The 12,906-nt window shown below is 37.0% G+C and overlaps 1 protein-coding gene across 2 annotated transcripts in view; it reads right to left on the bottom strand.

Annotated features, from left to right (window-relative positions):
• Positions 1 to 86: 86 nt before the first annotated feature.
• Positions 87 to 12,906, bottom strand: part of map4k3b (mitogen-activated protein kinase kinase kinase kinase 3b) — a 28,203-nt gene continuing 15,383 nt past the window's right edge. For both annotated transcript variants that reach the window (XM_065255172.2, XM_065255173.2), the window contains 11 exons: positions 12,783 to 12,862; positions 12,566 to 12,626; positions 12,350 to 12,467; positions 9,350 to 9,408; positions 9,092 to 9,195; positions 8,828 to 8,999; positions 8,638 to 8,706; positions 6,048 to 6,140; positions 5,852 to 5,922; positions 5,636 to 5,691; positions 87 to 5,561 (listed from right to left, as the gene is read on the bottom strand). In XM_065255172.2, the coding sequence (XP_065111244.1) occupies positions 5,474 to 5,561; positions 5,636 to 5,691; positions 5,852 to 5,922; positions 6,048 to 6,140; positions 8,638 to 8,706; positions 8,828 to 8,999; positions 9,092 to 9,195; positions 9,350 to 9,408; positions 12,350 to 12,467; positions 12,566 to 12,626; positions 12,783 to 12,862 (971 nt within the window). In that variant the 3' untranslated portion in view covers positions 87 to 5,473. The remainder of the gene's footprint in view (positions 5,562 to 5,635; positions 5,692 to 5,851; positions 5,923 to 6,047; positions 6,141 to 8,637; positions 8,707 to 8,827; positions 9,000 to 9,091; positions 9,196 to 9,349; positions 9,409 to 12,349; positions 12,468 to 12,565; positions 12,627 to 12,782; positions 12,863 to 12,906) is intronic.

Raw genomic sequence — 12,906 nt, 5'->3', positions numbered from 1 at the left:
ATAAAATCTCATGAATGTGTAATATAAATGCTAATTTGTTTTTGTTAAAAGTATGTGTTACCAATAACAACAATAACCATTCAGTAACTTTTTCACCTTAGTTTATTGTGTTAAATCTCATAAAAGAGTTTCACATTTGAAACAAAATATTGGCTTTATACAGTCTGTAAAACTCAAATTATTTTACACTATATACAAAACATGTGTATAACATAAAGAGAACTCTGTTGTAGTGGATTTGAAATAGTCTGTTAATGGTTTACACACTCTGAATTTAAAGCATCAGATATTACGTGTGTGACACTTTCAAACATAGATAAAATGTTATTGTAGACGTGCCTCAAACATGTTTTTTTCTGGGTCTTAACAACATCTATAACTAAAAAGCTGTAACATGGACATTAATCAGTTATCAAGGTTTAAAAATGTTCAATAGATCTAAAGTTTACGAAGGCATGTTAGAGGTAGAGACGACATGCTTAATTTACCCATTTAGTTAAACAAAACATGACTGATATTTTGAAGAAAAAAACATCTAGTGTTCAGATATATCGCACAGATGGAAATGCTATGAATGTTAACAGAAACGACAGCTACATTCTAGAAAAACCTTTCAACTTTCATATTAATGATTTGTATATACTGCATTCATATGACATTGTGTTCTTTCTATCATATTTACAGTGACCAGAAATGTGTATTTGCTCAATAACACACTCACATCTGAATAAAACGTATTGTGCAAACCTTCAATAACAGTGCTTGGTAATTAACATAAATATGACACTTGGCTTGTTGTTATAAATATTAAAATAAAACAGCCTTTCAGGTCACTAAATTTTCTCAATTTTCATGAATGTGGGCCATGACAAGACTAAACATAATGCTGTTTCGCTAAATTACAAATTTACAGAGGGAGACAATCATATTAACATAGTTAAGCTACCCTGGTAATCACATACATTTCTGGACATATACCATATAAATACCATGGTATATGAATATGGTAATAATTCAATATCATCAAAGTACCAAGGTATTATAGTCTGATACCATCACTGTACCATGCAGGGTCAGAAATTAAGGGGAACTTGAGAAAAATAAGACCATTAGAAGTAACCAAAATTTCCTTAAATTTTTTTAATCACTTCTTTTGATTTTCATTAGGGGAGAACCGGGGCGAAAGTGATTTTTTCAGATCCCTGACTCGCCAAATATAATAAAGCAACATATTTAATATGAACATATCCCTTTATACAGGCAAAACAAAACTAAAAATCCTATTTAAAGGGCAGACTTGCCCCTAATGTAAAATGTAATTTCTGAAACTGGTACCATAATACTACCATAGTACTTGAAGAACTGATGTTAAATTAGACTAAAAAGAAATGTCTCAATAGTTTTCTGAGGAATCTGAATAGTTTTAGTTACTGAATGCATTTAATTTAGTCAATCAATGTTAAATCTACCAAGACTGTGGGAGACGACAGCAACAGTGTGAAGGTCAATACAAGCATCCCTGTTGGAGTTTTCCTCAGTTTGAATAACATGAGAGACAGCATAACATCAGGATATGATAGTGCCATCTATCTCATAGACACCAGTCTCATGGACTTCACAGACACCTTGATGTGACCGCAATCACAGGTGTGCAAATACACATTAGGTCTACCATTTAGTACAGGACCAATATAAACAGCCTTACTAAAGCTCCACTATCTGTCCTTGTGCTGTTAATAAGAAAATCTTCAGCTGGTGGGACATAAAATTGGAGGATCACTGACTTAATCACTAAAGGTCAGAAGAGAAAAAGACCACGGTAGAGAGATGAAGACATTGAGATGATTAGATCTGGAGTTATTAGTACAGTATGACACAGAGAGAAGCTATTTGTTACTGTAGTACTGAAGGCTAGGAAGCTAACATGATGGTCCTACATTTGTCAGTCATGCCAGATATAAAAACAGGCTATCTGTTTCATCTTTTAGACATTAGGGTACCTTTCTGTTATACTGATCGGATGTTGCAGTGGTTGTGTATCAAGATTTCTCTGTAGTGTTTGCATTAACTGCATTTATGTGTTAAAATGCATCTGTAAGGTTAAATGGAATTTAAAGTACAGCAGTACCAAAACTTAAAAACGGCACAATACCAACATTTAGATCATTTTGGTACCTGGTACAAACAGGCAGTTTAGTGTGAATTGAGAAAGCAAAGTTAGATTTTAGGGGGTTTAGAAATTAACTAATGCATGTATCACTTAAGGGATTTAATAAGCAAATTTTTTGCACCAAAAGTGGACAATGCATGGAAAAATGTGACCCTGTCTGTGAAATCCAGGCTAAAGTCTCAATCTAATTATGAAATTAGGAGCATCAAAGTTGGATTTCAATAGCCCTTTACACACATAGTTAACGGAAAATACACGGAAAATGTGTCCCTGGATCCGTCCATGATTGTTTGATTTTGGTTCATTCACACTGCCAATGATTTTACAGAATCTGTGTGTGCATTAACACACACACACACACACACACACACACACACACCGTTAAAAGGTACTCCGTCTGTAACGTTTTGTATGCTGTAGAACGCCATAAATGACTTTTACAAACACAAACAATTTCATTATTTAAAAAAAATCTCAAAATGTGATCCCGACTTTAACATATGGAGGCCGCCATTACTGTTTACGTGCAGTGCATTCTGGGTAAATGACGTCACATGGCCAGGCAGACGACAGGTGTTTAGTTACAATGCCACATTCCACTGCCTTTGGCTGTTACTTCCAATCAAAAACCCCATTCACACAGACCTTTGGTCCCAGAAAATACCAGTAAAATCGCCAGACAAGCGTCTGTGTGAACACAAACACGTCCCGTAAATCTTCTGAGATCGTGCCGGAAAGAGGACCTTCGTAGTTAGAAGGTCGTAGTTAGGATACGATCCTCATCACAACAAAAGTTATGGTTCAGCTCTTTAAAACGAGAGGTTTACATGTATATCAACATTCACAATGAGAAATGTTGCAAACTAGATTGAAGCGGTTATCAGGAAATGGGCGTGTCATGGCAACATGAAGTTGGTTCAACTTTTTAAAATGAGGGATTTACATGCAATACAACATTCACGACGAGAAATGTCAGCAAACTGGACTGAAGCAGATATCAGGTAAGTTATCTCATCACTTACCGCGCTGAAACGGAGATCATTAAGCAGCATAAAAGAATATTGCATCACGTGCTAATTTGTGCTTAAAATAAACAGAAATGCCCAAGCTCATCCCAACAAGATATATTGTTCAGCTCCTCAAAACTGGGGTTTTAAATGCATATTAACATTCATGGTGAGAAATGTATGCAAACTGGATTAAAGCAGAGATCAGGGAGCTCATCAAATATCCACAGTGAAGCTGAAATCATCAAAGGGATCCATGTCCCCCTTTGCCCCTGTGGTGCCTGAGCTGATTTAGGGCTATGTTTGGGGGTAGTATTAGGATGAAAACAGCGCTCATCCAGCAAGATTTTGAAAAGGCAGATCCATAGACCTCTTGTATATATGTATGTCTGTGTGTTCAAATATACATAACATTTACACACAGCACAAACCAATATATTATGCAAAAAATTACTTTTATTTTGTATGAGATTAATCTAGATTAATCTATGCCCAGCCCTAATTATTATCATTCATCTTCTGTTTGACAGCTTATTTTATTGGCATTTTCACATCTGACAGAAAACAGAGAACGGGTTTGGACTGTAACCATTTGACGTCATGTAGTTAGAAAAAAAAGGCGGACTCCTAGACAACCTCCTAGTAAATCCCTAATGCCATACAAGTCAATATAGGTGGAGTACCTTTTAAGATCCCGTAAAGACGTGACGTATTTTAAGTCCAGCACTTGGTAGATTTTTCCAGAAATCGAAAGTTTGCTTATTGTCTGTGATTTCTCTCTCTTGAAAAACCATGTGCATGCATTTTTGTTCATTATAAGATCATTAAGGAGTGTGTGACGTGGTGTTCTGTTATACTGGTAAATGATCTCAACTTTAGCGTAGATAGTGAGGAGCTCCCTGATCTCTACTTCAGTCCAGTTTGCAGTTTTTTGTGTGAATGTTAATATGCATTTAGATCCCAGGTTTTAAGGAGCTAAACAAAAACTTGTTACAATGACGCGTCCTCACTACGGCATGCCCCTTACTGCATTGTTTCTGCCTTTTCTCATGGATCATCGTCACAAATTTATTTTCTGCAGAGCATCATATCAGACTCAGGAGAACAACATTAAATGTGTCCGTAGCATCTTCTTGGGGCAACTTTTTGACAGGTGCTATTAGTTTGGGTTTCAATCCGACTATGAATTTGCACCAAGCATCATCACGGCGCATGTTTCATTGATCTTAAATGCAAGGGATAGTTTTGTCACAGTTTTATAATGCAGCTGCGGTGTGGTGATTTTGCTTTGTCAAATTAGCGCTTTAGTAATAACAAATCTGAACAGCTTGAAATAGCCATCCCAGGTCTGAAATATATATGAGAACACAGGTTGCACAGATTCTAAAATAACTTTCTAAATGAAAAACAAACATACCTATATGATTTATCTGTTTTATTATGCCTTTTCTGTCGCTACTGCCCCTTCTCGAGTGGGCGTTTAATCTTCAGATATTTTGATTTTGTCCGCATGCTAAAATTGCACCTTCAATAAGGGTGTGGGGAATATTGGTTGTAATGTTTTGTACATATTTTTACATTTTAACAAAAAAATGGCTTGTGATTCTTTACAGGACGTGTTTGTGTTCACAAAGAGGGCTCTCCGGCAATTTTACGGCAATTTTCTGGGATTCAAAGTTCTGTGTGAATGGGGTTAATCATTGCTTTCACATTGATTTCAATTTTTGACATGACCTACAAAGTCAATATTAAATACATCAAGGTTATATTTCTTTTCACAGAATGTTATTTACGTTATGTAGGATTATTTGTGTGGAAAACAGTGAATCAGAGAACCAGTCAATCACAGACAGGGTCACAAAATGGCAGACTTTAAATTATAAAACCCAAGCTGAGTTCGTCTTTGACTCTGCGAGATTTAAAGATTGGCCCTATCTGCCTGTACATGACAGATCTCATGTAAATCTCAATTGCGGTATTAGTTTAGTAAATTATTGAAATACAGGATATGCAAATCAATCACCCATATTTAACATCAAGGTATCGATTTAGCATCAATACTGATTTGCCAGGGGCTGGTGTCGTACCGAAGCCAACATTTTGGTATCAAGCCAAGCGTAATCTGTAGTGTTCTTTTTTTTGAATTGCAGCGTTTAGTTACTTTGTCTTTTGTTCAGTAGTTTTACAAATGAACATGAGGTGTATATGTCTCCGTAACATACTTTGTAGTGTGCAACATGTAGTGTGGCTTTACTGTGTGTTAAGGCAGTGTGTGTTGTCAGTAGTGCCTGCATTATCAGTAGCTGTTTTCGTGGCCCGCGAGGATGTACAGATTACTTTGAGCTGTTGGGTCTTCTGTCGGTTTGCTTTCCAACACCACCACTCTGAAAATGATAGACATGTTCAAAAGACTGTGCTGTACTGATAAAGAATATGTTGCCTACTGGAGGTCTCTCACCTGTCTGAACCCAACAGCCTGTAGATTCTCGAGTTGTCAGAAATCTCCTGAGTAATCTAGAGCAGACAGTGTTATTATAGTATTGTTTTTGATACAGTGTTGCAAAGAGTACTATTACTTATGATACATACACAATCTACAGTAGAGCACATCTGGTATCTGCCATATAAACATACAAATTCATGAATTTAAGAAGATCACTAGCACATCACACACCTCACTGTTTTTAAAGCTTCGTCCCTGCATTCCATGTTTCCAGAATGCCAAAACACTGTCCTGAAGACATACTGTGGAAAAACAAAACAAAATGCTTATGTTTATGAATATAACACAAAGCACACACAGTAGTATCCAACTAAATTTGACCAAGAGTGTCTTAAATCTTATGAGTAGGTTTTTTAAACATGCTTACCTATTGCCTCTATCTGGAAGTTGAATGTAAGTTCTGTTGACAGTTTCCTATTGGATTTTAGTCTGCCCTGCAAATTCACCAGTTTGATGCACCCTTCAAAATAAATGATTACAAGTAATGACTTGCTTGAGCTAGAACTGGATTAATGCATGTTTGCATAAATTCATGTTTGAACAAAAATCTGTGCTACAGGTTCAGCATTGATTTAGCAACCATAAGTGCTTAATCTTGAGACATTAACAGATTCAAATGTACTTATGTACAGGACTGAGCCACAAGATGGCATACCCTGAAGTAATTTTTACCATGTGCAAAGGGTAAAAGGAGTTAACAGGAAAAAAAACACTGTACAACCACTACTATAAATTAACAGTACAGTCACCATAGCTGTAGGCTTTTTATATTGCTAGTTTTAAATAGGTACAGTGCATTCAGACCTGCTTCACTTATTATGTTTTGTTATGTTGCAGGCTAATAATGCTACAATCGTTTAAATTCTTTTCTCATTCTTCTATAATCAGTACCTCTTAATGACAACGTAAAAACAGAATTTTACAAATGTCTGTTCATTTAGTAAAAAGAAAAGTTGAAATATCACATTTACAGAAGTGTTCAGACCCTTTGCAACAACACTTGAACATTATCTTAGATGCCTCCAAGTTCTCTTTCATAGCCAAGATGTTTCTACACCTTGAATGGAGTCCACCTGTGGTAAATTAAATTGATTGGACATGATTTGGAACAAGTTTTTAAACTGGGGTCTCCAGGAGGTCTAGGGGTCTACAAAAAACTTCAGAGAAAAAAATCTGTTTAAATATTTGCTTTCTATCTAGTCTTTTCCTTATTACAGTCTTCTTTATCTCACTTACTAGGGTTTGTTTGGAAATATATCCTTGTAAAGCTTGTTAATGTTTATTTGAAGAGTTTGGTTCCAAAACGCAATAAATCCATTTTGACAAATTTTGGTAAAAACATGTTTTCTATACCAAGAAAGTGTCAAGATGAAAACCACTATTTTCTGTTACAAACTTTCACATAGCATCTTTAGGTTATAAAAACATTAAAAATTCAAATCCATAACTTGATTTTCAAAGATTTATTATAAAAACTGATTATTTTTTCCACAAAATGCAATAAATCCATGACAAGTTTTTATTCAAAATGCTATAAATCTATTGAATCAATAGCCTATATAAATGTGCATTCATCTTTGCCATGTTATATTCATTTAGTTGACTAGTTGTACACACTAATTAAAAATATAAACATTAATGTCATTAATCAAAACACTTACTTTGTCATATTAAGAACACTGTCATTGCTGCAGTTATACTTGATGTCGTGGCTTAAATGTTTTTCACAGCGATCAGCTGTAAAATGTTTTGGTCCTGCTCGATTTTCGTTGACTTTGAGTAAAATTATGGAAAGTTTTTCATAAGATCCCCTGGGGTCAATGTGTTATCATGACAGAACCTTGATGCTGTCGGCCCGGGCAAACAAGCACCCGTGCCTTTTGCATAAATTATTAGATGTTGATGGCTTACGTTTCTTTCCCGTCACAGAAAACCATCACAGGTTTATCAATGCTATTAAAGTATTATTTTGTTTTTGTTTGTTTGTTGATCACGAAGTACAAAGTAGATGAGGATAACTAGGATTCCGTGTACTCAGCGCGCCGCCATTGTTTGTTTACATTGCGTGAATGGTGCGCTGTAATCTGTGGAGTGGATTTATGGCATTCTGTAGAAAAGGGGGAGTGGCGTTTATTGCATTTTGGAAAAAAAGGGAGAAAAGATGACAGAATAACACGGCGGATAATGGATTTTGCGTAAAATTAAGAATTTACTTTTTAATACTGACCTGATATAATACTGATTCTGGCAGGAACTCATTTTTTTCAAAAATGGCGTTTATTGCGTTTTGGAACCAAACTCTTCATTTATTTATTTATTTTGATGGGGGTCCCTCACAAATTGTTCATCATTTTTGGGGGTCCTTGGCATTCAAAAGTTTAAAAAACTCTGATTTGGAATGCCACACAATTCCGTATTAAAGGAATAGTCTACCCTTTTGCCATATTAAACTATGTTATTACCTCAACCTAGACAAATTAATACATACCTATCTTTTTTCAGTGCGTGCACTGTATAGCGTGTTGTGAATGTGTTAGCATTTAGCCAAGCCCCATTCATTCCTATGGTACCAAAAAAAAGTTTTATTTTTTGGCACCATACTTACTGGTATAACTCCTGATGTAACAGTCTTTAAATAGGGAAAACACGGAAGTGTTTGCTGGCTTCCCTGTTTGGTACCATAGGAATGAATGGGGCTAGGCTAAATGTTAACACATTCACAACACGCTGTACAGTGCACGCATTCAAAAAAAGATAGGTATGTATTAATTTGTCTAGGTTGAGATAATAACATAGTTTAATATGGCAAAAGGGTATACTATTCCTTTAAAGGCCTCACAGAGGCAAAAACTAAGCCAAGAATTTAAACGATTGTACCATCTAAAACTAAAAAAAAAAAACTTCTGAATGCACTGTATGTGTCTATACACATGTTTGCTGCAATAATATTTACTTACGATCTAGACACACAAGAACAGTGTCTCTCTCCAGCTGAGTCACATGAATCACACATGTCTGAGGCGTTTCTGGGAACACATAACACAACAAATGTTTCAAACTTAGAAACAACATTCCAAAAATCTTTTTATGAAACCATTAAAAGGCCTTCCTGTTTTAACAGAGACACAGTGAGTGTGTGATACAGACCTGGCTCCATAAAAGCAGGAAAGGCAGCATTTGGATCAACAGTGCCGAATGTGACCACCTGATCGGGGTGACTCCCTTTACTGACTGCCACACAAACCAGTGGATAATGCTGCTCAGGAACCACCAACATCTCAAAGACTTCTAATGGACATGGCAGAGCAAGGTCTATACTCTGAACAGACATGCATACACACAGTTATACTCTTGTGCATGAATGCACCATGTTTCTCTGTATTTCTATATTAATATGTTTAAATCGCTCACCTTTATCAACATGAAGCGTTGCATAGCCTCCACCCATTCAAACAGCATTACGCTAGACTGGAAAGCTCCGCATAAGTACTTATGACCTGTGTATGGGTTTCGCACTATACACACACACAAACACAGAAGCATGTTTTATTTCAGATTGTATTTGTGCAATTATTTTTAGATAGTGACAAAAACCTTTTTAGCATTAAGAATCTCATTGAATCATATCAGCTGGTAAGACGCAGGGTCATCTTACACCTTTGTACTGACCTACACAGCATTTCTGACAACCCCTGGTATCTGGTATTTTATTGGACACAGTAAACTTCCTAAAGGAAAAATGACAGCACTGAAATTCAAAAACAGATTCAAGAAGAATGCACAGATCACACATAGTTCAATGTAAAACTGCAATAATTGCTTAAGCATGCTAACAGGTAGGGCTGGGACGAACAATTTGTGATTTATACTAATAATACATGTCTGAAATTGATTCTGAATCACAAAGGCGATGCTACGCACAGCAATTTCACACACTACAGCTCTTTGATCAGTAGGAAGTAGGGATGTAAACGGTTAATCGATTATGGGTTAATTGTTGACATGAATTTACTCGATTAAATTAAATGTTGGGTAATTGAACAACCCCAGCGGCAAGATTCTTTGAATCTTTGAATAGTGCCACCACGCTCAAGGTGTCTGTTTCTGATGATTTAGCCACACATTTAATTGTAAAAAAAATATGTAAACCTCCTCATATGCAAGTTTAAAGTGAATCCCTAACTGAGATTTAAATCAAAGTTTAAAGTAATGGAGCAACAGGATTAAAGATAATCTAGTTTTATTGTACAATTTAAACCTGGATCAAAATGACAGTGTAACAATGATTATTTTTTAACAGGTTTAAAGTTTGGTGCAACAGAATGATTAAATATAAGCCTTGATTTAAACCAGATTTAGGCCTAATCCTTGTTGGTGCAACCCACCCTTAAAGAGTAACTAAACCCTAATCCAACTTTTTTTAGTTACTGATCTGTAAGAATGATGGTATGCTGTTCATTGATTTTAGTAAGTTTTTTGACATTTGGATATGAAGTGTTTCAATACTACAATACATGGTGAAAAAACGTCTGAGTGCTGCCCTCTTCAGGTTGAACGGTGGCTATTGAAGTGGAATTTTCCTATTGGATGTTGGGACCAAAAAATGACTCGTGACGTAAGCAGGTTCAAGCTCACCACGCCCTTGTTGCGATCTCACCACACACTTGGTACGATCTTATGCTGCGTTCCAGGCAACCTGTAACTCATAAATCACGACTTCAAAACCACGACTCACGACTCTGAACTGGGAGTACATCGATCTAGTACGAGTTCATGGGTGGAAAGTCACAGGATTGACTGCCGTTCCAGTGCACTTTCACAGGTAGAAGGTTGTAAAAACACGGGTTACAGGCCGCCTGGAACGCATAGAGTCATGAGTCGTGGTTTTGAAGTCGTAATTCACGGGCTCAAAAACCTACCTGGAACGCAGCATCAGTTCGTCCCCTCTATCTCCGTTGGGATCTGCCCACTTTTCTTGCATTTTTCAAATATTGCCAGTGGGTGGAGTCAGGCTCTGACCAGGGGTTTAGTTACGCTTTAATGTTTCACATGCAACAGGTCAGCCAGTGCACAATTATTTTTTTAAGTATTTAAATTTTCTGTGGATAATTTATTTTGTTAAACTACATAAATGCCATTATCTGTACTGTATCCCAAATGTTAGAAAAAAACATCAATTGAGCAATATAACATGCACTTTTATTCAGTGTATATAAGCAATATTTTGCTTTTTATGTTAAAGACACTATTGATACAGTGAGAAATTTACATTCTCAGGAAAATAGCCGCTTATCAGTTAATTGTTAATCGATCGATAAGGTCAATCAACTAACGATTAATGAATTAATCGATAATTTCCATCCCTAGTAGAAAGTCCTTATCAAAATATCCCATATACAGGAAAGGATGCATATGTGTATCCTTCGCACTCTTCGCTCTCTCAAATCACCCACAATCCTATGCGTGCATCACTGAAAGCACACCTTTGTACTGACGTAATGAAGCAATGACGTGCACTTGCTAGCCTGTTCCATTTACATGTTCTCCGAATTCTAAAGAGGAGCCTCGCCTAGCCTCTGAAGGAAGTGACTTGGAAAGACCAGTCCTGCCAAGAAAGTATCCTTGACATTGGCTGCGTCCGAAACCGCATACACTACAGTAGGAACTGAATGAGCTGAAGTACCTACTTACTTGCCGTTAAAACAGTAGGTACTGTATAGTATGAATCCTGGTAGTATGAATAAGATTCGGACGTACTACATACACCATGTTGCTACATCACGTGACATATGTCATCATCATGTCATTCCAGCGCGAATACAACCACGACGCATCGTCTTTTTCGTTGGATAACTCCTCTCCCGGGCCATCATGGGATAGTGAAGTGTCCATTGTATGCACACTGCAAAATCTAACCGGAAGTAGTAGGCCATCCGGGTACTTTTCGCATACTGTTTTTCCTAATACTATTGGAAATACTACTCACCTCGCCTACTGCTTTTCGCGTACTATATAGTATGGAAGTAGGCGGTTTCGGACGCAGCATTCGAGAAACAGCCTGTTTGTGTAAATGGTTCTTCTTTTGCGGTGCATATTGAGTTTCTGCACTGCAAAATCTAACCGGAAGTAGTAGGCCATCCGGGTACTTTTCGCATACTGTTTTTCTAATACTATTGGACATACTACTCGCCTCGCCTACTGCTTTTCGCCTACTATATAGTATGGAAGTAGGCGGTTTCGGACGCAGCATTCGAGAAACAGCCTGTTTGTGTAAATGGTTCTTCTTCTGCGGTGCATATTGAGTTTCTGCCCAGCAAAATCTAACCGGAAGTAGTAGGCCATCCGGGTACTTTTCGCATACTGTTTTTCTAATACTATTGGACATACTACTCGCCTCGCCTACTGCTTTTCGCGTACTATATAGTATGGAAGTAGGCAGTTTCGGATGCAGCATTCGAGAAACAGCCTGTTTGTGTAAATGGTTCTTCTTCTGCGGTGCATATTGAGTTTCTGCACGAGTGCGCCCTCTGGCTTTTGGATGTAGCCGCATTTCACTGCAATTTATTGAGAAGCATAGCAAGCAGAATTGCACGCTTAATCGTCCCCGCCCTACTAACAGGGACAAAAACCTTAAATAGGCTTTTAAAGAAAGATTAGCCTGATTCATACCGAGGGATGATTTTGTCTGGGAGTTTATGCGTTGGTATGGCAACGGGTAACTTCTGCATCTGTCGTGCTTGCTCAAAGAGCCCTGTCAGGTTGTAGGAGTATAGCTGAGATGCTTTACCTGTGGATCATACTTTCACATTACTGTAATCATCAAACCTTTACCTTCCCTCAGAGATATACTCTTTTTTTTCTGTTCCACAATGCTTCCCTTCTCACCTGATATAGAGAGCAGCCAGTTGTTCATTACGTACACCCATGTGCACCTCCGTGAAACCAGCTAGAAGAAATTTCAACAAATCATTATTCCTATTTTTAATCCTACATAACCTTAGTCTTAAAAGGCCATCTTCAACCTTTTCGCACCAAGGACCTGTTGGTCGAAAAAGATGAATACAGTAACATAATGTACAGTATTTATGTACATTGTATTCACCTGTTCCATGCTGCTCTCGTGGATTTCGTTCAGATTCAGAGTATAAATTCCTTCCTCTGCTCCAAAAATCAAATACTGATCTGAAGAGAAAAAAAAACATAATTATGATAGTGACTTGAATTAA

This window comes from Paramisgurnus dabryanus, chromosome 17 (genome assembly GCF_030506205.2).
Source record: "Paramisgurnus dabryanus chromosome 17, PD_genome_1.1, whole genome shotgun sequence".
NCBI lineage: Eukaryota > Metazoa > Chordata > Actinopteri > Cypriniformes > Cobitidae > Paramisgurnus > Paramisgurnus dabryanus.
Note: the sequence above shows the minus strand (reverse complement) of the source record. Positions and strands in the feature narration are given on the sequence as shown.